This window comes from Etheostoma cragini, chromosome 18 (assembly GCF_013103735.1).
Source record: "Etheostoma cragini isolate CJK2018 chromosome 18, CSU_Ecrag_1.0, whole genome shotgun sequence".
Taxonomy (NCBI): Eukaryota; Metazoa; Chordata; class Actinopteri; order Perciformes; family Percidae; genus Etheostoma; species Etheostoma cragini.
Window position 1 is genome coordinate 13,605,131 of NC_048424.1, and position 26,732 is coordinate 13,631,862.

The window sequence follows — 26,732 nt, forward strand, 5'->3', positions numbered from 1 at the left end:
CCCTATCCCACACAGGTGCAAAATATCTGTTAATGGTGGGATCTCACACAAAGAACATTTCCTCCTGTCTCCAACTACCGGGAGAAATAATATTATGCCTATAAAAGAGAGAAGAATAGAGATGAGAGGAGAGGATGGATAAGATAAGAGAGAAGCAGACCATAGAAGGAGAAATATAACCCATGTCACATAATCTGGACCTGATGAAAATTCATCAGCTGATAGCATGACTATCTATGGTTAGATGCAGGTGCGCACACACACACACACACACACACACACACACACACACACTCTCTTATCCCTCTCCCTCTCTGTCTGTCTAAGGAAGTCAAGAGTCACATGAAGGGTTCTTCTCTGCACCACTGAAAAAAACTTGCCCCCTACAAAAAGTAAAACACACACACACACATATACAGATCACATGGTGGAAACTAACTGCAGTGTAGGTCAGCTGAAATGTGTCTCAGAGATATCATGACCCTGTAATATTACAATACACATATTACAGTATTACAATATTGGGTTACACTCCACTTGAAGGTATCTACATAAGAGTGACATGACACTGTCATGAACCCTAACCATAACTTGTCATGACAAAACCAAATAACACTTACTAATACTAACAGAAGTGCTGTGTCATGAACATTTATGACTAGTTTTTAATGTTTATGACACGTTCATGACAGTGTCTTGTCACTCTTATGTAGATACCTTCAAGTAAAGTGTAACACAATATTGTTGGCATTTGCTTTTAGAGAGTGCAAGAACGTAAGTTTGATTGCAAAGCTCAATATTTTTAGAAGTCTACCGAATTGACTTCATGGATACAAATCCTTTGAAATGATTCTGTAACAAGCTTCAGCTGATATAGAAACCGAATGCTGTCTTTGTTATTTCAGATCAAAAGTGAGCAATTAAATATGGTTTCATGTAAGGGGATGTTATCCTGGAGGAAATAGGTAACATCCAGCAGCTTGTGCTGGAAATCTCCATGTGTTTATGTGTAGGTATGGCTAGAAACACAGTCACTGACAGTTTTCTTTGAATAAATAAAGGATGAAATCGATTATCATTTTCGATTATATTTTTATTTGCCTTCTGAGTCACTGTCATTAGATCCACAGTTTCATCAGCAGACAAAGGTGAAATTTATGGCTTCTAGTTTTAACAAAAAAATACAATACTGATTATGCTTTCAGACCATCAGTAAGGCACGGATCAGTCAAACTGAATGGTAATCCCCTCCTCATTTTTTCCACCATCTTAAGCCAGTTAGCAACACTGCACGAGTGTCAGGCAACAGCTTGGTAAGTAGCCAGGGTCTGGACTTTCTCTGTCAACTCAGACTGTCATCCTTCGCCCATGTTGCCCACTTACAGCTGGTGTGTGTGTTTGTGTGAGAAAGGTGCAGAGGGCAAGAGAGAGACAGAAAAGAGAAAGTCTGGACTAGCTCAAGTTTGAGTAATTCAAATGTCACAGTGTGTGGATGTAGGAGCTAGACGCATTAAGATGCATTCAGGAGGAGGACAGAAAAGGAGAAGTTTGAATTGTGTGTAATGCAGACAAAATAACTAGTACCAAGATTATTATTGCTCAATAAAATCTAACTTCAACAATGAAGCTGTCAAACATCCCCAAACAAGAACTAAATCAAAGTATAAAAAGCACTCTTTGACAGTAAATGCAAACCTGAAATAAAAGTAACACTGGCTGTATGGCTGGCAATACCTGCAGGTGGCTGGTGCGGAGGTGGATGATGGTAATTATAAAGATGGCTCCGACTGACACGACAACACTCCACACTGAAAACAGCCCTGCAGACCACATCATGGCCGATTGGCTTTCTGTCAAACAAACTGAAAAGACTTCAAATCTGTTCAGCTCTCCTGCAACACACCCAAACTCTCTGCTTTGAAAACTAAGCACGTCAGTCTAGAACATGCTCCTCTTTCTATGCCCCACAAGATTTACACGTGTGTGAATGTGTGTGTGTGTGTGCGTGCACAGGGATAAACAATTGTGCATCATTTGAGTGGCAAAACAGAGGACAAACATAATCTGGACATGCAAATCTCCACACAGGTTACAGCATTTGAAAGACACAGATGGAGCCCAGTGTGAGTGAGTGGGTGTGTTAAGTGTGAATGCACACTAAGTACTGGGAAAATGTAAGGGCTGCATGGCAAAAAAGCTAACTTTAGCCTTATTTATGTTTTTCTACTTATATACAACATGTTTGAGCATACATGTGTATGTGTAAAACCTGTGTGTGTTTGTCTCGAATGTGACTCTCCGTGTGCAAGTTTGTGACACGCAAAGATGGTGACAGAAGTTCCAACACAAGCAAAAACAAAACAAAAGGAAACATCCTAAACAGCAGCTCCCATGCACTCTATGTGGAACTACAATATACCTTCAGCCTGTAACTTCTGAATTTAAAGAAAAAAGAAAAACTGGCTTTAGATTCTTTTTGTAGTTTATTCAACAATCATTTCACAGCTGGCAGATGACTATCACCTTTTGCTAGTCTGTGAAAATAACATTTGCATGAATGTGTCTAAACGTGTGAAATGTAGATAACAAACGCTCATGGAAAGTCAAGTTTTGAAATGTGTGTGTTAACAGAGATGATTTGTGTAGAAAACTTTTTAAGAATGTAAATGAGTGTTTTGCACCAATTTCTTCAACAGTAACATTAGGATAGGAAAAACTAAACGAGCACAGCTAAAAAATAGCAGGAAACCATGTGTGAAAATCAACAAAGAACTGTAACCCTGCCTTTACAGCTGAATCCAGCTCGTAAATTAGAGCACTAAATATCCAATCAGAAATCAAGTGTTATTATCTAGTTAAAGACAATCAGGGGCAAATTGTTCTAAAGGGTGGCTCCCTCTTTGCTGTCATTTAGAGTTTTTAATCCTGATTAAAGTAATCATAATCCCGCAGTTTCTCTGTTTTATAAAGATAATCTTTTACACCTGTTCTCCTTTACATCATTTTAGTTGGTATATCCAAAAATCGATACTCCTACCTTTACAGAATACATTTGTAGCTATTCCTTTCCACACAGTATTAAACTAACTTTGACAGACTTGAAAATTCCCTTTCCTATATGATCCTTCTAACTTGGTATTCTCAGTGCCTGGGTTTTCGTGATTTTTATCATATCAGTGTGTGTTGACTGTCAATCATCGGACACACAGGAAGAAATGGATGTCTCTATCCCGAACTCTCCAGCTTCATGCGGTTTATTGAGTGCTTAATGGTCAGAAGCATGTCTTACCATTTAGGCACTTTTGGTTCTTTGGAAGGTAGCAACATTTTAAATGTATTGGTTGTAATGGCATTTTAAATGCCTAAAAGGTGCATTTTTTGCAATGAGCAAAGCTTGATATTAACCAGAAACTTTAAATTTTGCAAAACGTCCACTCTCTCTCTCTCTCTCTCTCTGTCTCTCTCTCTCTCTCTCTCTCTCTCTCTCTCGCTCTTGCTCTTGCTCTCTCTCTCTCTCTCTCTCTGCCTAAAACGTGCCTCAAAGTCAGCCTGTCTGTTGCTCAGCTGTCTGTTGACTCATTGCTCTCCCGCTGTCTCTCTGTCTCTCCTATCTCTTTCCCCAGAGCAGCTGGATGACATGAGGAGAGAAGGAAAAACAGTAAAGTTTCCATTGAGAGAGAGAGAGAGAGAGAGAGAGAGAGAGAGAGAGAGAGAGAGGGAGAAGGAGAGGAAATGGTAAGAGAAGGAACTTCTTGCAGACAGGAAGTGGGGGGGTTGCCGCTTGCCTCAGCGGCAGTATTTTCCACATCCGCCGCTGACTACAAACAAAAAAAGAAAGAAGAAAAAGGCCTTGCCCTCTGTAAACAACAGAGAGAGCACGGAGGAAAGAAAAAGAAGCAATGAGGCTAAGAGTTTCTATTGGCCCCTTGGCTATCTTCTAGAAATGTGCATCATGGTTTTCGACATCTGCAGATGTTTTAACACAACATACATTTGCACAAGTCAAATTCATTATTAAATATCACATATAGTATTGAAAAGGGTGTTACCAGAAACAATTTGCATTGACGTAAGGAAATTAAGAGATGTTTTCTTTTTACCAGGAGAACTAGGGTTACATAGGGCAACCACTGGGCAAGACCACTCATTTGCATTCAGGGAGGAATGAAAAGAGGCGGAAAGTGGTGAGAATGGTTAAAAAAAACCTTGGGGCAAAGGGTAACTCTGGGTTACAAATGTGTGCTGTGAAGAAGCAGGGGAAACACTGATGCATGCTGATGTTTTCAACAGAGAAGCACTGAGGAAACAACAAGGCTGATATCGCTCACCACAAGGTCCCCTTGCAGATACAAATATTGCAACTGTCTGAGTCTGCAAAGTTTAGACTGAGAGGCACACGCACAAATACACATCGCACTCAAGCACACGCAGATACAATTAAACTGCAGGGAGTGTGATGCAGCCTAAACAACGTGCATTAGATGCTTGGAGAGTGCATGACAAATCTCTTAGCAACCAGGGCAAGCCAGTGGAAAAACAGCTTTGCAAAATTGACCACAATATGAGGGCAAGAAAAAGGAACACCTAAAATAAAACGGAGGTTAGATGTTGTTGTGATGTGGCTGTTCAGTTATATCGTAACTTAATATTATAGTCTGATAAGACTTGTTTCCAAATTGAGGTCACTTTGTAACATTAAAGAGCACATCTGAATATAGATCCTCACCTCAGAAAAAACAATTTTATGTTTAAGGTTTTCTTCACTTGCGCACTTACAAGCAGAATAACATTACAACATGGTCATGTTAGTATGCAATTATCAAATCTGTCTCATGAAAACAGCACAGAAATAAACCAGAAAGTCTTGACAAATTCTATTGCTAATATAGCCATACCATTTAGAAACCCATGGATCTCCACTCTATGAGACGTACTATACATCGCTTGCACAAACACTTGCATTCATGTATCCCAGGAGGGTTTCCCCAGTGTGTCTCTGACAGCTCTGAAACCATGTGAAACCACACTTCACTTCTGCTCTGGATCCCATACTTGATACTCTTTCACCAAAAATGCCAGCTTAGGCAACTGCTGGCCGACCCAAATCCTTTATAGGCGGGGGGTGAGTTGAACATGCAGCTACTTCACACAGAAACACCAAATGCACAATTGACCGGTGTTTCCCCTCTCACAGTAAACCAAAAAAGCATGCACGCACACACACAAACAGTTGGACATGCACTCATAAACTTAGACTTACTCTCACACACATACACACACACACACACACACACACACACACACACACACACATACACACACAGCTGTGAGAGGGAAACTCGGTTTGACGTCATAGGGTTTCTAGGCAACCGGCCGCTGTGGTAGTGAAGATTTTCCACTGCAGTGCAAACAGTGTGTGTGTGTGTGTGTATGTGTGTGTGTGTGTGTGTGTGTGTGTGTGTGTGTGTGTGTGTGTGTGTTTGAGAGTTACTTGAGTTACAGTTACAGGACATAAAAATGACCTTTTGTCCAGTCCACCACAAAAACACTTTTTTTTGGTATTGGAAATGAGCTCACATTCACAGTTGAACAAACAAGTGTAGGTGAAGATTAATGTTTGGGTCAGTGTGTGACCACTTTTCAATCTTGAAAAAGGGATGTGAGTCGGTGTGACATTAGCTGCAGTAGGGCAGTTAGAGAAAACACTTTCTGTGTGTATACAGTATTTTTCTGTTCTGCAGACTATGTTATGTGTGCAGAGGGTGTGTCGGTGTTGGCTTATGTGAGCGTGTTTTTCACGTTAAGGGTGCAGTCTGCATTCCAAAAGACACATCTGTTTATTTAATGGATGCATAATTTTGAGAACCACAGGTGTATAAAAAATGTGTCCAAAATTGTAATTACAGTACGGACAGCATGAGTAACAGCACACCTTCTGCATCATTTATAATGAGTCCACTTCCGTTCTCTGTAGCTTCTTCTTCACTAGCTTTAGTTTCTTTCATCAATCTTTCTGAAAAGCTGAAGCATGATGCGGAGGTTTTCTGTATCTAACACAAGCGCAGCGCCCACTAAGTTTTGGCGGCAAGTTTATATTAAAAACTAATTGAAGCTGTAGAATTTAAAAAAAAAAAGTCCTGTTCAGTTATTTAGGGCTGTAACAAACAATTTAACTTTCATCTTTTAGATTATAAAATGCAATAAAAGCAGGGGAAAATATAAAATAACTAACCATAGTCCAAAGCAAAGACTTGAAAGTACACTTTTCTTTATCAATGCAACATTCTATCCCCAAAGACATTCAATCTATTGTGACATGAAACATATGATAGCAGAAAACTTCAAACGAGGAAGGCAGGAACCTGCAAATCTTAAGCATGTTGTTGAATACCAAAGTTGGTTTGAGATTAATCTTCTTTAGAAGATAACTAATCAACTGACTAATTGTTAAAACTATTAAAATAAGGTAATTACATAATGTATTAGCAAGTACACTTGCATGTAAGTTAGGCCTACTTGTTTATGCACATATTCATCAGTTTTATTACTATTGCCACATCGCTACATTTTGCGGTCAAACACTTTTTATTGTTTTACATCCTGTAATCGATTGAGTTTGTTTAAAACTACTCTGATGGGTGCAGTGCTGATGCTTAAAGACCAAATTACACATAACAGCAAACAGCAGGGTGTCACCTCACCAAAGATGTAACTCTGCTGCTGGCAGACTTTTCTCTTTTCATTCCCAAGAACTCAACAGCATTGTTGTAGAAGGGGAAAAAAAACAGATGCCAATCTATTGCAGGTGCCCGTTTGCTGCCAATTAAACACTGACAGTACATATGTACTTTCTAACCTTGGAAAGTTGCCCAACCGTCAAAAGATCAGCCAAGTAGGGTCTATATATGGCTCTGTTCAGATTCCAGCCTCTACCAGTTAAGCGTGTACGCTCTTTAAAAGCTGATGACCATAGCAGAGCAGATGTGTTTATACAGAAAATAAAAATGTCACGCTTACTTGGGTGAATAGCACAAAGAAGCATTAATGGATTAAATCTACTGGGGAGGATAAAATCAGTTGTCAGGATAAAGACACTGCAGAGCTCCTCAATACATAATGTAAACCTATAACTGTGATAAATGGATTCTGCAGAAAGCACTGGTCTTATTCTCATATTTTTGACAAAGCATGCATCAATCTTTCTCTGCAACTTTGGTGTGTATATAATATTACCAGAGCAACACTTATCTTCCGTGTATTTCCCAGAGTATGACTAATGTCCTTAAAGTGTTGTGTTTAATGTTATATGCCAAATAAAGTCAAGTCGCTCCTGCAATACATAGCCATGAGAAAAAGAGATGCATTTCCCTTGATGTCAAGACAACCTGGCTAATAATATAATAAGGTGAATATTGTACATTTGCTCTTGCGCTCTTTTTTTGTTGTCTTCCCTGTTCCGTCAGTCTTACGCTCACTCTGTTTCTCCTCTCTTCCTTTTCAGTATCACTCCTCTTCTCTCTGTCCCTCTCCTCTTTCCTACACACCTCCCACACAAGCAAGCATTCTTTATGTGTTTCTGCATGTTTGCCTCTTGCAAAAACACACCAGGTATCCTTAGAACTACAGATCAGGGGCTGTGACAGGCTGCAGATAAGAACATGAAGCACCCACATTTTTGACATCTTTGTGCTGTGATGGGGTGAATCCAGACTTTTAGTGGCAACTTTAAACCCCATTCTCAGTCAGCTAAAGCCTCAAGCAGGAGCTTCTGTCTCTTTGCCTGGATTAAGCAAAAAAAAAAAAAAACAACGTCCGGAAATATGCAAAGAGCAATACAAACACTATTCAAATCATCAGCCAAATTCATTTATACAAATACTGAAGAGAGAGCTGGGACATTGGTTTAGGGAGGGGTCAATTGATTAACCATGCGAGAAAACAGCATCCATCATTCAAAACCCGGAGTCTTGTAAATCATGACAAGATTATTAAAAAATGTTATCTCCAAAATATTTATGGAAATATGTGATGCCTTATTGATTGCAGGGTGAATGCACATTGCTTACTTTTTAAAGCTCATATATGATTCATGATAGTTAAACTGAGAAGAATTCAGTATGAGCCCAAATAAATATTTGTGTTAAGTCCTAAAAAAGGGACACTTGGGAGTGAGAGATTGTTTAAGAAACGGGTAAAACTCCTTGTTAAATTTTGTTTCTAAACAGAAGTGAACTGGCCCAATGAACTCATGCTGTCTAGAAATAAAAACACATCCACCCACCCACCCACCTACACACACACACACACACACACACACACACCTACAAACACACGCACGCACACACATACCCTAACAGGCCTCAGCCTCCTCTTTGAACAGCGCCCAAATGCAGGCAAAGCCTAAGTGTGTGTGACTGGCAAATTCTGTTCTATTCTTTTTCTCTGTCTTGCTCTCTCTCTTACACACACCCTCACATTACCTACACACTAATAAAATCCACACCTACACACACCTACACACACAAACACACACACACACACACACACACACACACACACAGGTCAGGGCACAGAGTTGGCTTTGTTAGTTTGAATGTCAACCAATACTCAGGCAGAGAGCTGTGGCCAATTTAACACAGGAGTACCCAGCAACGTGCATGGGCACATTCAAACAAACAACACACTCATACACATACACTAACATCCACACATTTTCAGGCACAAACGTGACAGAGATGTAACGTCAAGACACACACTTTCCCAGATCTGGCAAGATTATTTGCAAAATCACAAGTTCTGCACCAGTTAGCTTTTCAGTATTTCTTTATGACATTTGTTAAACTCCTACTTAAAGTTATCAGATATATCAAGGTTCCTACCATGAAATGTACAGGATTTTTTGTGTTCCTGTCTGACTTCCAATACAGCTGAACTTGCTATCAAAATTAGACTATACAACGTAGCATCAGAAAACTGAGAAGAGGTAAATGGATGCTGTGAATATGAAACCAGAGACCACAGCCATATAAAAGCTTTGTGAGCCTGTATAAAGGCTTTGAGCTTAATGCTAACATCAGCATGTTAACATGCTCACAATGACAATGCTAACATGCTGATGTTAATCAAGTACTATGTCTACAATCTTAGTTTAGCATGTTAGCAGGCTAACATTAGCTAATTAGTACTGTTCCAAATTTTGCGCTAATCTACTACAATCCAATTTATGTAATGGATGTTGCGATATTCCAAAGGATGGTTAAAATGTTTCCCCTGCTGGTGGAGTTAGAGGAAATGTCATGGGATTACCAAAGTCAGTAGCCTTCATGTTCTGGGGACCAAGCGTGTCTATACAAAATGTCACGGCAATCCATCAGATAGCTGTTGAGATACAGATACTGTACATGTTAGCCTGGACCAAAGTGGTGGTCCAACCTACAGGCTGACATTACCATTTATACAGCTGTGTCGTTGGATGGGTGACAATAGGTTGGTATATTCCTGTGAAGTGAAACAATCTCAGTAATCCCATGACTTTCCCAGATAAACTATTTTTCTCATTTTTCCTGTGTGACAATATTTGGCAATCTAGACAAATGCAGTTTCCAAAGGTCATAGGCATTTCAAACAAAACGTCTACTGAATTGCAAGAAGGTTGTAGATACACGCACACGCAGACACACACACACACACACACACACACACACACACACACACACACACACACACACACACACACACACACACACACACACACTAGCAGGCACTCTCACTTGGCTCTACTTACTGCTCTCTGTTGAGAAGTGAGGACTGCAGGGTTAAGAAGATGCTCTCCTTTCTCCGTATCACTAGAAATATCTTCTTCCGACTCTTCCCAAGACGAGGAGAAACCAGCCGAGGAGGCCGAGGAGGACGACAGCTTCCTGAGGGAGCGGGTGGATGAGTTTGTCCCAAAGGCAGGGCTAGAACTAGGGCTTGAGATGCAGCCTAGTCCCTGGTCTGAGTCAGGGCCTTCAGAATGAGGCTGGCTTTCCAAACCGTGGTCAGTTATTATGACTGCAGGGATGGAGGGAGAGTGGTTGGAGGTGGGATCGGTGTCCAGCAAACAAGGGGTGCTCTCACTGCTTTGCGCCTCAGGAAAAGCATTTGTTTCTGGGTTAACCTCCAACCTGTTAGTCTCTTTCTGAAGCAGCATCTCAAGACACAACCGGTCCTCTTTCACATCTCTCACTTCTCTCTCTGTCTGTTCTTTGTCTCCCGACATTTGTTTGTCCTCTACCTCCCCTCTGTCTTTTTCTCTCTCCTTTTCTCTCTGCCTTTCTCCTTCTTTCTCTTTGTCTGTTGTTGCATCTGGTTTTAATGTCTCAAGGGAACCTGGAACGACAAACGGTCCGTCTACTAAGGAAGTTTGCATTGTTGTTTCTGAATGGCGGCCATTTTGACCAATCAGTGTCTTGTTCTCAGTGTTGGTTTTAGTAGCACTGTTGTCCTTCTCATCATCTTTACTTCCTCCTTCTCTCCTTTCTACTTGCTTTGTGTCTTCCTCCCTTTCTCTTCCATTTTGGACAACAGAGGTAACTTTACTCTGTTGCGGGTGGGTCATTGAGCAGTCGAGGGCTGTGTTTTGTTGGCTGGTTTGGCTAGTTGATCGTCTTGGAGATCGAGGGCTGCGCTGGAGCTCAGTGTTTAGCACTTGTGCACGAATTCCAGAAATGTGGGCCTCGAAAATGCCCACTTTTCCCCTGACCTGGAAGACACAGAGAAATAAATCCAGCTACAGTTTGGTTTCCTTGGTCTAACTGGATACACATTTTGTTTGATGCATTTTTTTTTCATATTTGGTTTAGGTGCTTATCATTTCATAGGTGCACTGGTGTGAGACAGAAAGTCATATGATACTTACATTAATAAGAAAATTAAAAACAACTTTGGAGATGCCCAATATTTGGCATTAAACAGACTGAACTGTTTTGATGTATGACTGCATGCAGTCTGAAATGTGCATTGATTTCAACTAATTACAAAAAAGAACAAGATAACACAGTGTTGTAATGCATAGTGCACTACAACACTGCGTTATCTTGTTCTGTATTTATACTAAACCTGATTGTTATCTTAACCAATGCACTAATTTACATTTTACAAACATTCCAAAGCAGCACAAAAGTCACATGGTATCAAACTCAAATAGTGAAGAGATTACTGAGTTTATTTTCTGAGTTTAGGCATGATGATGGTAAAAAAACACTCAAATTAATTAGAGTAAGCATGAAACAGTATGAAACTGAAAAGCATTTTTTAAGATGAAAATATCAAAATACAAGCCCATTCTCATTATGACAGATTTTCTACCTTTGTTATTGTAAAAACATAAAAGAAAAAGATAAATCAGTCCAAACAATCACACACGTGTGGTTTACCACTTTTTATTTTTGGTCTGCTAAGCTTTCAAAGATTGAGTAATGCTGCCTATGCGTGAAAAGTGATTTGCTCTCTACGCGCCGCTAGGTAGGACGCAAAGCAAGTGGCAGAGAGCAAATGCACAGCACGAGTATTCGTTATCAAGGGTGGCAAGGAAGTTACTTTCCGATGCTAGGTAACAACATGCTTCGAAAGGTCAGCAGCTACTAGGTCAAAGTTAAAATAATTTAAACTTTAAGCGCAAAGCAAGAAATCCGAGCGGTGCACAACGCCAGGGGTAGCGCAGCGCATAGTTGGGCGGCACCGCCCTCCCCATAGGAAATCAGTGGAACGGCTGGCGCAAAGCGGTTTTCTATTTTGAGTGTAGGCAGCTTGACTATAGCATTTTGGTATCACTGAGTAGTTCTTACTGCCATTGTTCTGACTTGCCCAGACAGTTTAATATGAATCAGTAAATTCTTCATAGCTTGAATACATTGCTCTGTATTGCCTTAGTATTGCATCCCTAGATAAAGACAGATAGGGGTAGATTTAGTGGTTAAGAGCCAAACTCAAATAAACAAAGCAGAGAAGCACATGTGAAATCACCTCAACGTTTTGCAGCTCTCTGTGTATCTGCAGCAGCTGTGCCTGGCGTCTCCTATCCTCTCGCCTCTCTCCTCCTCCCGTCTCTCCTACCCTCTCCTCCTGCCCTTCTCCTTCCCCTCTCTCCTCAGCGCTGGCCGAGCTCAGTCGTCGGACCCGCTGGCCCACATTGACTCCTAGGAGCTCTGGGCTTCGAGGGGAGGGAGAGCGAGCACGAGGGGTGGAGCTGGGAGAAAGCGAGGATGAAGGAGGGAAGACAAAGGTTGGACCCAGGGATGGAGGGCTTGTCTAGGAGCAGACACACAACACAGGATTAAGGGGGCTCCAAAAATGACTAATTAATATCAATTGATGTTAATGTTGCGGTTCAGAGAAAATGGTCTGTAGTTATTTAGCAACATCTTTCAAAAACTACCAACACAACCAAAAGCAGTTATTTATTTTCTTACAGAATCACGTAAATGCTAAAACCTAATGAAGCAGTAGCACGTATTAGACAAGAGTTGCTATATCTTTTTAAAGTTTTATAACATCACCCATCATAAGCTACTGTTCATACCAGACCAAGTAAGGCTGTAGCAGAAAAAATTCACACTAAGCTGGGTCTTTTATTCTCCAGTCAATCACTTTTCACCTTTATTTAACCAAAAAGGTCCCATTGAGATACAATATCTCTTCTGCCAAAGGGTCCTGGTCAAGATTGGCAGCCAAAAAAAATTTCATGTACAATAAGTACATAGAGGGACAGATTGAATCCCAGAAAAAGCAAACCAAAACACAACAACAGACACATAACATCCAGTCATCAGAGGCAAAGGGAATCATGGCAAACCATGGCACCTGTTGAAAGCAATAACTTTGTTCTGTAAGAACAGGTTCAGTATGCCTTGCAGCTCATTCCAAGTTTGCGATGTGTGAAAGGAAAAGGCAGATTGGATGATTGCAGTTGAGATACCTTAGGGCTGGTTGGGCTGTAGATACCTCCACCCGGTATTCCCCCGCCCAACTGACAGTAGGTGCTCCGATCTGGAACTGGCAACACAGGTCGACCGACCGGACTGGTTCTAGTTCGAGAGGTGGTACTAGAGGAGCCTGGTTGGGTGTGAAACTGATTACTGCTGTAGAGAGGAGAGAAAAGGAGAGGGTTGGTTGGTTTGTTACAGTAGACTATAACTATTGTATTATACAGTAAATGTTGCCTCTTGGTGCTTCTTCACAGAAAAAATATACCCAGAAATGTTAGACTGTAGTAGACCATATACCTAAGCACAAAGACAAAAAAGTTGCATTGTAATGCAAAAGTTACATTAACCTGTCATCTGATCATAACATTATATGTTCATAGTGTGAAGCTCCAAAAGCTTAGATTACAGACAAAAAGAAATAGAAAAATGACTTGCCGAATAGATTGAACAGATATTTATGCACACAATATGTTCCTGTAAATCATTAAAATCTTGCAGAATGACTTCATCAATTGTTTCATAATGCATTATAAATAAAAAAGTAATCTAGTCCAGTCAAACAGGTTGTCAACAGCAAGAAACCATACCAACCAAACATGTTTTAACTTAAGTATGCATTTCCTCTACATCTCTCCAAAAAACAACGTAGTCTGAAACGTTAAAAGCCTGGCCTACACTGTGAAAGAAAAAAGAAAAAAGCACTGACCTGTTCATGACTCCAAGGCCATTCAGGTTCAGGGCAGAGGCTGCCATCCCCGCGGCCAGACCAAGGGCTTTAAATGCTGGGTACACATCTGACAATCTCCCCTGAAGCTGCAGGGAGGCCTGGAGAACAGCTTTCAGTGTTTCCTCTGCATTCAGTCAGCACACTGCGAGAAAAACTGCACCCGCCTCTGAAAAAGGGAAAAGGTTTAAGTTTATCTTGCTGTGTGCTGTCTTTCTAATTATGAAAAATCAGAGACATTCTTATGGAAGAAAAATATAAAGAGCTCTTTTTAAAAAAGGACAGACACTGGAAATTAAATTTTCCATTACTGGAAAGCCATCCCTAACTGCGTCATGGACAAAGAAGATAATTCATGTAGTCCTGTCGGAATAAATGAAATCATTGTTTCTGCCGGGATTAAAACTAAAAGAGAGAAAGTGAAAGAGGATCAAGATAAAATTGGAAGAAAATAAGCAAGAAATAATTTGCCCTATCTCCTGTTCATATTTGATGGAAACTGAGATTTTTGTAATGCTTATTTGAATCAAACAGCTGTTTTATCACAATGTTAGTATAACCCTCCTCAAAATTATGCAAATAGTATAATCAACATCAGAATGGCTTTAGAACCCCTCTTAGGGTTTCATATAGTTAGCTGTATAAACCTTTCCATGCTCTTGTTTCATAGCTGTATCCAACACGTCTTTGTTATAAAAAGGGGCAGCAACATGATGGCCAAAGTTTAGCTTGACCAAACTGTGACAATAATTTGCTCCCTGCAGCACCACACTGTTTGTTTGAAATGTGCTTCTTTTAGGTAACATTCTTTCAGGGAGAAAATATGAGAGGCACATGGAAAAAGGCAAAAAGATGGAGATTTAGAGAAACATGCCAAAAGGGAAAATGAGAAAGGGCAGGAGGTAGAGAGAGAGAGGCAAATACAGATTAAAAATTAAACACAGATGGTAGGAAAAGGCAACAGTTCAGCTGTGGAATCTCTCCGACGTGTAGAGACCAGCGGCGGCTGCTGGTCTTTCAAAGATCATTTTCAGCCGACATCATCCAAAATGTCCATTTATTTATAATAATATAATAATAATATAATAGTATATTATATAATAATTAATCGTAATTATTATTATAATTATAATCATTAAAATGTATACTATCTATGAGATGGTTTCATCAAGAGGCATGGCCGCGGTCTATTTTCTTTGTCACAGCACTTCCAGTCAGCCAGCTAACTTTGTCTCAGAGAGCTGAAAAGACCGTTGCCCTATCTTTTGCACTAAATCAATCTTAAATGTTGATCTGCCCTGCTGTTTAATTGTAAGTTTCTCCCCATGAGGAAGAATTTCTAATGCCAAAATCAGATCAACAATAATAGTATTGTCTGCCATTGTTTGCAGTTTGCTAGCTGGCTAGCAAACCTACGACACTAGCCTAGGCTACTGTATTAACAAATGGACGAACAATCTAACGTATCGATACTAAACTCGAAGGAGGAAATGTGGGGATTAGATTAAACTGAAACAGGAAATGGGGTGTATAATTGTACTAGCTGTATGATGAAAATTGGCTAGCAGTTTCGGCAAGTAAATACCAAGATATAGGTATAGGCTTGAATAGCGTTGGTGGCTTTTTACAGTCCATAACTGATGTCAATCAAAAGGAGATGCAGTCTTTCGACAGACCCTCCAATCAGCATGCAGAAGCCCGGAGTCCAGGCGGGCCAACTCCATTCACCCGCAGATTATCCCATCACCCTCTAGTTTCGAAGCACTGGAAAAAATTGTTCAAAGCTAGCCTGGATGACATTAGCCTTTAGCCCCGCCCACAACATGTGAGGTTGGGAAGTTCGGTCTGGACTTGATCGGTTGTGAAGCAACTATGCTCCAACCAGAGCTGTTCGTACCTATTAAATTGTAAGGGCGGGCTTTGTACAATGATGGACAGATGATCAAGAGTAACATAGAAAGAAGCCTTGAGGACCCAAAAGCCGTCTTTCTAGCTCCTGCAGAGAAAGTTAGATGGACAAACTTGGGCTCCACTCAAAATACAGCACAACCCAGTTGTCAATCATCATTTTAGTGCTTTATGTGGTTAGGTTTACACTCTGAACAGAGCAGTTAGAGTATTGTGTCCTTCTTTAAACAGGTAGTGAAAACTGAAATAAGCCACGCAAAGAAGTGTCACTGGCATTTGATGCACGGTGGTCAAACTTCACTACACTTGCAATTTCCCAATGGCACATTTGTGGATTGTGTTTCAACTTATACAGTCAAAGATCATTGTCCACAACGCCAGCACAGGATTCAGACAGAGTGATGATCCAGAGCTGGCTGACTTACCGTCTGCTTTGTATACTGTCAGACAAGCATGCACAAGAAACAACATGTCTGGACTATAAGCAAATCACTTTTTTTATTATGAAATTTCTAATGCTATGTCATCATTTTACACAGGAATTAAGGAGAATTAAGGGATAGGGGAGCTGAAAAAAAAGAAAAAAAGGGCTAGAACTGGGATGTGTAATGCTATTAATATTGTGCCTTTATCAATAAAAAAATTGATAAAAAATAAGGAAGTGATGAGAATTTAGAATTCCTATCGGGTCTTTTTTTCTTTCATACTTCAGCAAACTGGCAGTTAAATGAGACACGTGTGTTGAAGAGAATCACATGGTATATTTTTTGCAACACCATGTAAACACTTCTCGCTGAACCAACTTGAGCTCCAACATCTAGTAAACAAATGTTTTTTCAGTCCAGTTCATTCAAGCATTCCAGCATTCTTGTCGTGCTGAGCTGCCAAAACGGTCTTGGGATGTGATTGCAGTTAAGTTAAGACATCAGGTCATGAACTACGGGGTAAACATGGGATTTCCTTGTTGGGGAGTGACGCAGTTTGAGAGAGGCAGTAGACTATCTTCGTGGCTGGTCTCTACAGTAGTATGCTAACCACCGGTGCAGCTTTTTTCACACTGTATAATCACTTCTATCTGCATATTGGACTGCTTATTATTCCCCTAAGTTTCAGTGAAAACAACACACGATTCAGGCCTAGAGTAGATTAAGAGAGAGCAAGAGTGAGCTAAGGAGACAAGGAAAAAAAGAGAGAGAGAGAGAGATAGAGAGAGGAAGAAAGAAGGGCAATGAAGGAAGGAGAGGTGTTTATAGGCTATTTTGGTTTAGTTGTCTATTCTGAATCGTTCATGCAGAAGTAGCGTCTTTACTTTCAGTGAAACGGCTCAGTTGCTGTAATGACGCAGCACTGGGCATCAAGAACCACTTTCACACTGCATGGTGCACATGGTTAGCTGAATCCCAAAGACTTTCTATTCTTCTTTGTCCTAAAGGACAGCGCTGGCTCGGCTTCTCTAAATTCTTTGCTTGCCAAAAGGTCTGATTCCCCCACTGGGGATCAACAAGGTTTTCATAAAAAAAAAAAAAAAAAGTCTGTGTTCATTCAACTCTTGGTCAATCTATCATTTAAAAGACAAAATGCCTTCACCGTAGGACTACACATAGCAGAGAACATCCACTGCACCCTACTGGCTTCAAAACAAATGCGGCATATATGTTGAGAGAAAACATTCAGCAGAAAGTATGCTAGAGTATCCATCACTATCTTAACAAGCCAAACATTTTTAAGACATCGTATTAGTACTTAACAACAGCCATGAAGCAGGATAGTGACACAAACCACGGCTCTGACTATGGCTTTGCACTGTGCTCATACGCCATAACGATCATAAAAAATACAACCTTTAGCACTCTAAAATTTAAACAACAAATACTGGTTGTGATGAATCTGATACAACCGCACATGTAAACTACCTCCGAGTGCTGTCTGTGTTTCGGCGCGGCCTAATGTCAGATTGAGTGGGACTGCATGAGTATTCAAATTGTCCACTTGCCTACACAAGTGGGCAATAAACCCACGTACAGAATGCTAAAAGCAACTCAGCTGAGAAAAAGTTAGAAAGATGCTGATGCTGTTTGTTCCTTGAAATTGAAAAGCAGAGGGCCAGCAAGATAAGGCAATATGGCAGTATAATAGAATGTGATGATATATACAGATATTTTGCCATGCTGTTTATACTAATGAGCTATATTTCATTTCTCTGGGTGTATTAGATCATTGTGGGTAATGTTACACATCAATGAGCAATTTTTATATGATTTTTGCAGAAATGTTGGGTATTTAACGCTAGATTGGTCATTGACATCTGTCATTTAATCCACATTTCCCCTGTGGGACTTCAATTTGATTTACTTTACCACAATCAGTATTGCAATCTAAAATTATACTACTACTATACTATAGACCTTCTCCTAGCTGATGGAATACTCAAAGCAGAGAAGCGCCCATGTTTCCCAAGTCCATCGACAAAAAAATGATCAGCCACTATTTTGATAATTGATTCATCGTTAAAGTAATTTTTTACGCACAAAATTGACAGTTCCATCTTCTCCAGTAGAAGCATATGTTGTTTTTCTCTGATATCAATGTTAACTGGATATCTTTGGGTTTTGGATCAAATAAACTGACATTTGGAAAAATGTGGTGACCATTATTCGCTATCATCAGACATTTTATAGACCAAATAACAAATCAATTCATGGACAAAATAATTGGCAGATGGATCAATAATGAAAAAATAATCATTAGTTTCAGAAGTGACCTTTCAGTCTAATGATGTAACGCTAATATTATAACACAGGGATTCATTATGGTCTCATCTCGCATTTGGTTGCAAGTTAATAAAATCATGAATTATGCCCCATGTCTGACAATTCTATTGCTCACTCCTCTTTTTTTATGAATGAACAATGATGTACAAAAGAAAACACAGTGGTAGTTGTAACAGCAGCTTTGTACAAAATATGGAAAAACCTGAGTTTCAGTCATTTGGATGCCAATATTTAACTTTCAGTTCTTTAGCATAAATAACCTTTTTGACATACACTTGTTCAAAGTTAAACATGCATGGATTTTGGTAAGGTATTTTAAATGATCCGGCTTTACATCCAACATTACTTTTTTTGTTACTTTAGTATTTCTCATTTGTCCTGCCCCTGCTAGAAGGTGGGATGTGCACACAATTACTTTAAAAAAATCATGTCCAGACTTATCTTAGTCACATTATGGTTGAAAATGACTTTATACTGTTTATTTTATTAATATATGTAGGCTAGTGCTGTATTACAATGGAAAGCAAATGGAATTTAAAAATAAGTTCATCTGTCATCAATAAGCATATATTAAGAAGTAAATACATAAGAAGAAGACATGCTTTTGAAGTAGGACACACGTGTAATTAAAAATGGAAGATACAGGATCAAATTGTATAAAAAATAATTAAATTGTTTGGGTCCCACATTTCCCCACCACTGAACTATAGGCCTATAATCCTGAAAACTCTCACTGTTACCTCTGCAGCTACACTAGAGGTGGGTGTATTAAAGTGTAATAAACTCTCTCCAACAACAATAATCTCCGCTGATGGAGGTCCTGACATGACAGCGGGCTCTGTGTTGTCTTACCTCCGCGCTGCCCCGTCCTCTCCAAGGCTTCTCCGGGACACTTGTATCGGTCTGAGTAATACTTCAGCCAGACACCAACACGTCGAGGATGACTCTTCTCTGTCTGTGTGTCTGACACTTGGATACAAAACATACAAAGTCGCGTCTCTTTGTGCACCAAACCAGCCTATCATCTGCTCCTCTTGTGTTGTTTTTGGTTTCTTCCATAAAACGAACTTGTTCGACGCTGCTGCCGGTGCTTTTTCGCTTCTTTCGCCTTTTCAGCAAACAAAAATACTCCTCCACAGTAAATAAAAAAAGGATATTTCAAAGTGTCTTTGTCCCTGTGGTTATTCCTCTCACAGTTTGCTCTCGGGAGACATAGTTTTCTTTGGAGGTTTCTGTTGTCATGCGTGAAGCTCCAGCCCTCTGTGCTCGTAGTAAAGCGCTGTTTCTCTGCGAGTTTGAAGCCGGAAGCGACTTGACAATATCTCTCTCTCTCTCTCTCTCTCTCTCTCTCTCTCTCTCTCTCTCTCTCTCTCTCTCTCTCTCTCTCTCTGTCTGTTTGCTGAAACGATAGAAAAGTTTGAAGTTGCAAGTCTGTACACGCACGTGCAGTACAGGGAAACCCTCAGATAGCCAAACACGTCCAGCGCGTGGGAAACTTAAACAGAAGGGCCAGCACTCAAAAAGTGAAAATACTACTTTAACTGCCCATTATATGTAGCCTGCTTTTCCGGTACCTAAGTACATTACACAGTAATGCATCAACTTATGGGTAGGCTACAGGCTATTTATCTAGTAATATGAAAGCATTCTGCATAATGAGTAGACCTTGACTCTACTTTTGGTATTCTAAGCATATTTTGATGCTAATACTAATGTAAAATTACCAGTACCATAATGTAGCCTTGTAAGGACTTGTAACAGAGTATTGTCTACTGTAGTATTGCTACTTTACAGTAGCTCACAGATCCGAGTAGGATACTTCTATTAATCATGCTTCCCCATTGTAAATAAAGTAAAATAAAACATACTTCATTACAAGTAGAAGTAGTTGTCAGCTAAATTTACTTTTGAAGTTAATATAGACTAAGTATCAAAAAGAGTAGGTCTACTCATTATGCAGAAAGGCCACCTTCAGTGTGTTGTATTAGTACATGGCCTGTTGTGTTGTTGGAGCATCAATACCAAAGCATCAACATGTAACACCATTTTAATGTTGTAGCAGGTTGTGGAAAAGCTAGTACAAGTACAGCAGTTGAGTATACGTACTCATCACAACTACAAGAATGTATTAAAAAACAACACCTGACCCGCACATTATCACTCTCTGTACACTATATAGCATAAACTAAAAGCTACTAACTAGACTATACAACTGCACTAGTATAATTAAAGCACTGTCTTGCTGAGGGGCCCTGTGTAAAAATCCTGTTTTAATACCTTTAATTTCCCAATTGATGTTATTATGATATTGTGCATATTAAATAAATTAATGTGTTTAAAGGTCCCATGGCATGAAAATGTAATTTTATGAGGTTTTTTAACATTCATATGCATTCCCCCTGTCTTCCTATGGCCCCCCAGGGGCTAGAAATGGCGATAGGTGTTAACCAAGCCCTGGGTATCCTGCTCTGAACTTGATCAAATGAAAGCTCAGGGGGGCCGATCTGGAATCTTGCTCCTTATGAGGTCATAAGGAGCATGGTTACCTCCCCTTTCTCTGCTTTGCCCGCCCAGAGAATTTGGCCAGTCCATGAGAGAGGGACACATCATGGCTTTCAAACAAGCAAAGTGGCATTTTGTCAAAGCTACACCCCCACCCTCAACCTTGCAAAAAAAAAAAGAAATGGAACGTCCTAAGGAAAGCTTATTGTGGCTGTAATTCTGTGGCTTATTGTGGCTGTAATTCTGCACCAAGGCTGAATTTTGGGAAAGAGACTTCAGCTATGGTATTAGGGGACCACTAAGGTCTATATAAAAGCATCAAAAGAGCACCATGTCATTGGACCTAAATGCTCACTTTCAAACCTTGACATTTAAGCAAAAAAAAGATTTTTTTTAATAAGAACAAGTACAAACTCAGTTGTTGTATCGTGAATCGTCTGAATAACAATACATTTCCCCTAAAAGCTACTAAAGCAGGCAACAAGGGTTACAACTGAGGTACCTGTGTGTGTTTTTGTCCATGTGTCCACAAATGAATAGCTGTACTATTATACTATAGCTGTACAGAGTTTGGCTGGAAATTGTTTTGGAAGGCCACATAAAGGGACTTTGGCCTCAAAGAGGTCCGGGTGCACCATCGGATAACTCAGGAGGGTGAGTTATGGCTTTGCCCAGGCTGTATTTATCAGGGGTGGAGAAATGTTGACCACAGGTGTGGATGCAGGTCTCAGATTCAAGGAACACTTTAAGGATAGACACACCTGTTCAATAGTGTGTACTGTAGATATGCGGAATACTGATTGCTCTTGTGGTCCCCCTTTTTTTTAAAGGATGATAAGTATCCTTATTGGGAAATCACATTGCAATTTGCTCGGGAAACTACCATAGACTGTGTGGTAACTACAGTAGATATTAAAATCCCAGAATGAAGATTCAATCCTGGTTGTGGAAGTTGCCATGGATACTGGAGGATGAGATTCTTTCCAGTGTCACAGGAAACATTCACATCAAGTTTGTCTGAGACATGCGGGGGCAGAATCTGCAGTTTGCTGGAAGAATCTGTTGAGCTCCTCCTCAACATCTAAGATGATTTAGAATAAAACGGATAAGAAGCTAAAAGTAAAGTAAAACTGGTAACACCACCCAGCTGGAGAAAACAGCATTCCACAGCTTTCATATTTGACAAAACATGCACATGTGTGTTGAGGCATTGGGAATAATGTTTTTTTCTTCTCACAATGTGATGTAAGAAATTGAAGTGTAGTGATGTAAGGCAGCCAAAGAAGTGTCAACCCCTTTTAAAGTAATCATTTTAATTTAACATTAATGTTCTTAAAGGTTCCATGGCATGACAATTTTACTCATGAGGTTCCCCCAGTGACTAGAAATGGCGACAGGTGTAAACCGAGCCCTGGATATCCTGCTCTGCCTTTGAGAAAATGAAAGCTCAGATGGGTCAATCTGGAAACTTTCCCCTTATGACCTCATAAGCCCCCACCCTCTCCTCCTCAAAAGCTCAAAAGCTACAGATTCAGAAATGGCACATACTAAGGAAAACTCATTGTGGGACTGGCTCTAGTGGCTGTAATCCTGCACCAAGGCTGAATTTTGGGAAAGAGACTTCAGCTATGGTAATAGGGGACCACTAAGGTCTATATAAAAGAGACTTCAGATACAGTATTAGGGGACCACTAAGGTCTATCTAAAAGAGACTTCAGATACAGAATTATGGGACTGCTAAGGTCTATCTAAAAGAGACTTCAGATACAGAATTATGGGACTGCTAAGGTCTATATAAAAGAGACTTCAGATACAGTATTAGGGGACCACTAAGGTCTATCTAAAAGAGACTTCAGATACAGAATTATGGGACCGCTAAGGTCTATATAAAAGAGACTTTAGATACGGTATTAGGGGACCACTAAGGTCTATATAAAAGAGACTTCAGATACAGTACCTTTAAGATTTAATTCCATCCCATTTTAAGTCAGTAACATGGACATTCCTATGACATAATCAGCTATAGTATTTAGCTGTGCTGAGACATGTTTCCAGCTCTCTTGGTATGAAATACACAAAATTCCTCCCATTGTTTTTCTGGGAAGGCTACAGTTAGACTGTTTGACTTTGTACAGAGTGCAAAAGAATGAAAAAAAACAATACAAGGCCACATCCAGAGGTCTACCACTTTAGGATGACAAGGCTCTTCTCACAGGCAAATTAATACCAATCTTTATTTATCTTTTTAAAAGATAATCTGCTTCACTATTTTTTTCACATTCACCACACTTGGTCACAAATACTGAAGCTACTTTGGAAGCGAAATCTGACACCCCCCCCCCCCCCCCCCCCCCCCCCCCCCCCCCCCCCCCTTTTTCTTTTTCACCCTAGTAATGTAAAGAGGAGCTGCTGTCCCCTAGTGGTCTCTAAGGGGTCATTATAGGCTGTCAGAGAGGCTACTCTTCTTCACCACTGCACAGGGCTTTTGGAAAATTGAGCTAAAATGTTATGTGAAGAAACAGAAAGAAAGTGTGATAAATCTTCATTACGTTTTCCAATTAGAGATCAACTTTACACAATTGCAAATACCATACAAAACATATAGTGGTATGAGATCAGTACCAGGACACAATCTGTACAGCAAGTACGGCTCACAAAGTTACTCCCTCCTTTTGAGTTAGTGCTTCATTTATTTGCAATGTGCATTATGGTTCAGACTACGATGCTCACATGCAATTTTCTAATTAATTAACGTGGAACACATGACAATTGAGCCCTTGTGAGAGGCAGTTTATAGTACTGTGTGTGGGTGTGAGGTGCTAGGCAGTTCACACCCACACATGTTATTATCCAAAACAAACACAAACTTCTGAGTGTCTTTTATCTTTCTTAAGGCAAGACACACCTATGACTGTGTACTCAACACACACAGACACACACACACACACGCGCCCCCACACAGCGACACTACTGTATGCACCAAAACGTACACCCATTGATACGTGTGAAAGAACAACATTGTAACAAATTTAACGTATGTTTTTAGTGTCAATTTAAATTCTAATACCCTGTCCTCCTGCCTGATAAGGTAGCGATGCCACCCATCGGTGCACTCTGCAAAAAGCTCTCTCGATACATTCATTGACTTCTCTTCTCTCAATGTACTGCATTCTTTATGTTCCTGTCCATCAGGTTGTTTCACTTTAATACATTCCTTCTCTCGCTTCCTCAGTTGACACCTGATCGGCAGTTTAGAGTTACAACTAACACCACAAAGACAAGTAAGAGGAAGAAAGAGAGGGGAGACGGGAGCTGGTGGTTAGAGAGAGAGAGAGAGAGAGAAAGAGAGAGAGAGAGCACTTGTTCAGTGTCTTGGTAATTGTGTGACACACACACAAAGATAGGGCGAGCAAGATAAGTGGACTCCTACAAGGAAATGCTCAGTCCAATCGAGCAGCTTGTTGCAGCTGATTATCTATTGGTTGTCAGGTAACGTTCATGTTTGGCGTGTGTGTTGTACTAGTTTATGTATTTAGCAGGGGTTAACAGTGAGTACTGGTCTTCATGGTGGGTGTTTGTGTATATGTCTTTGTATCAAAGCATACTGCAGGCAACAATGCAGTATGACAATTTTATAACTGAGTTCAGAAAATAGCGCAGACATTGGCTGTATCCATAGGATTATACAAAATACCACTTAGTTTGCAGTTTTGATGTTTATTGACAGCGAATAGCAGAAAAATTACTAAACTTCACTGTTCACCACACATGGTGGTTATGGTAAAGTATGTGGTAAGAGTTTTGGTCTATTTCTGTTAAACAAGATTACGTTTCCCGCCAGCATTGCGGAACATATTACATAACAACATTTATGTGTTATTTGCTTCTACATCTTGTGGTTTGGATGGGTATTATTGGCCCAGAGTATAAAGAAACTTTTGGAAATCACTTTGCCACACCTTCAACTTAACTTAGTAAATAACTTATAAACTTTATAAATAACTTTAACTTGATAAATTAAATACAAAATAGACTTCATTCAAGTGAACTGGCCTATGGGCTGGGATGATGTGGTAGTATTCATGTATAGAAGAGTAGTCTAATTGCACTTTAATGAAGTGTGCTGAGTTCTTATGGAGCACATGGAATGTTCAGGCTGTGTGTTCACTTATACTACAATACTACACTAAAGACTACTCTTTAGCTAATAGGACAGAGAAGCTTTAATGACAAGGAAAATACATGCATTGAACACTGCTTAAAAGCTAAAAACGGGAGACAGTGAATATAAAACACTACAATTTTGGTATCCTAATTGCAAACCACTGTAGCCTTAAAATCTATGAACAATACACACCAATCTCTAAGATCTCACATCATAAAGCTCAGACTATTGATGAAGTACTATTTATATTCCAATCAGGAATAACTTAACTATAATCTTTGAAAGAGTGCTACATGTAAACATATTGAACTTTAAATGAAATAAGTCACTTATTCACTACAATCAACGTACAATATTACAAAGAATTAAGCAGGCGTTCAATTACTATGTACCCACTGAATGGAAAGTTTCTTAAACCAGGGTGCAGGTTTGAATGATTTTGCTGTTCTCAGGTCAGGGCAGAAGAATGACTGAGCAAAATGCGACCGCTCCATCAGCATGGAGTCTTGGCAGGACTATAGTTGGTCCAGTGGGCAATGTTTTGGTGTCCAGATGGCTGTCAGGGTAATTCCCGCTCAGAAGGGCTCGCCACTAATCCTCCAGAGAATCTGCACTGGCTTCTGCCATGCCTGCATGAAAAACCGCACAGCTAGCCTACTGTAGCTCACATTGTAGGACACTGTTTTTCTTGTGTTATGCTTGTCGACACTCGCATGATCTGTTGATTTACAGCCAGGAATCTGCAAGTCGATCAGTTCCACACTGTGTGGCTAAGCGTTCAGCATAAGGCAAAGAGGTAACTGCTGTGTGTGCTTAGACTTAGCATAGGCGAGTGAGAGAGAGAGAGAGAGAGACTTAGAGAGAGACAGAGAGAGAGACTTAGAGAGAGACAGAGAGAGAGAGAGAGAGAGAGAGAGACAGAGAGATACCTTAGGTAAAAGATAAGGTCAGGCTGATTAGGTGTGGAGTCAAAGCTTAATCTCAGTGTGTGAACTATTTCTGCAATATGGGACCTCTGACAAGCAGGTACACTTTTTGGACTTTATTGCCTTTTTTTTTTATTCCAGTAGAACTCTGGATCAACATGCAAGAGTAGCCATGTATTTTCGTCCCTAGTGTCTTAGTTGTAACCTTGTCAGTGCTCTAAATGTCATATCTTATGAATGGATGGTAAAATAAAAAAGCAGGAGAACTCAGTAAACCATCAGAAACTCGTTGACTGTGTGTTCTCTCAGGTTTTGCTTTAGAAAATGGTTTCACATTTTCAGTGTGCTTTTACCCTCTAGGCCCCCTGTGTTGATTTCATTATGATCCAAACTGAGACTGATAAAGGTCAAGCTGTTCTGTGTGCATCCTCCTCCTCAGTAAATTGCAATTCAATTCATGGACTGGTGAGGCCAAAGGGTGAAAGTCTTCAGGGACACAACAGAGGGAGGAGTCCTTAATTCACTCAGCCCTGTATTGTTTGTTTGACTACATGTTCCAGTGTGGGTGTGATCCTGTCATTCTCCAAACATGTGGATGTTATGTCGATAGAATTAGACTGATAGCAGACTATTTGCTGTCACACCAGAGAGGAGATCTGCTGCGTGTTGTCTTTTTTCCTCATGACTCGTCTGGATGCTCAGAGTCACGGGTGGACAGGAATCAGCTGTGTCATTTTTTTCTCTTCCTAATGTAGGGATTGTGTAACT

The 26,732-nt window shown here is 40.1% G+C and overlaps 1 protein-coding gene across 3 annotated transcripts in view; it reads right to left on the reverse strand.

The window, feature by feature from the left end:
• Window positions 1-19,670, reverse strand: part of itpkb (inositol-trisphosphate 3-kinase B) — a 28,510-nt gene extending 8,840 nt beyond the window's left edge. Inside the window, exons 1-5 of one of the 3 annotated variants that reach the window (XM_034900243.1) lie at window positions 19,224-19,670; window positions 13,675-13,849; window positions 12,959-13,121; window positions 12,007-12,291; window positions 9,785-10,744 (exon numbers count right to left, since the gene is read on the reverse strand). In XM_034900243.1, coding sequence (XP_034756134.1) covers window positions 9,785-10,744; window positions 12,007-12,291; window positions 12,959-13,121; window positions 13,675-13,721 — 1,455 coding nt within the window. In that variant the 5' untranslated portion in view covers window positions 13,722-13,849; window positions 19,224-19,670. Of the gene's footprint in view, window positions 1-9,784; window positions 10,745-12,006; window positions 12,292-12,958; window positions 13,122-13,674; window positions 13,862-19,223 lie in introns of all 3 variants that reach the window. The other 2 variants (XM_034900244.1, XM_034900242.1) reach the window with 2 other exon arrangements.
• Window positions 19,671-26,732: the final 7,062 nt, after the last annotated feature.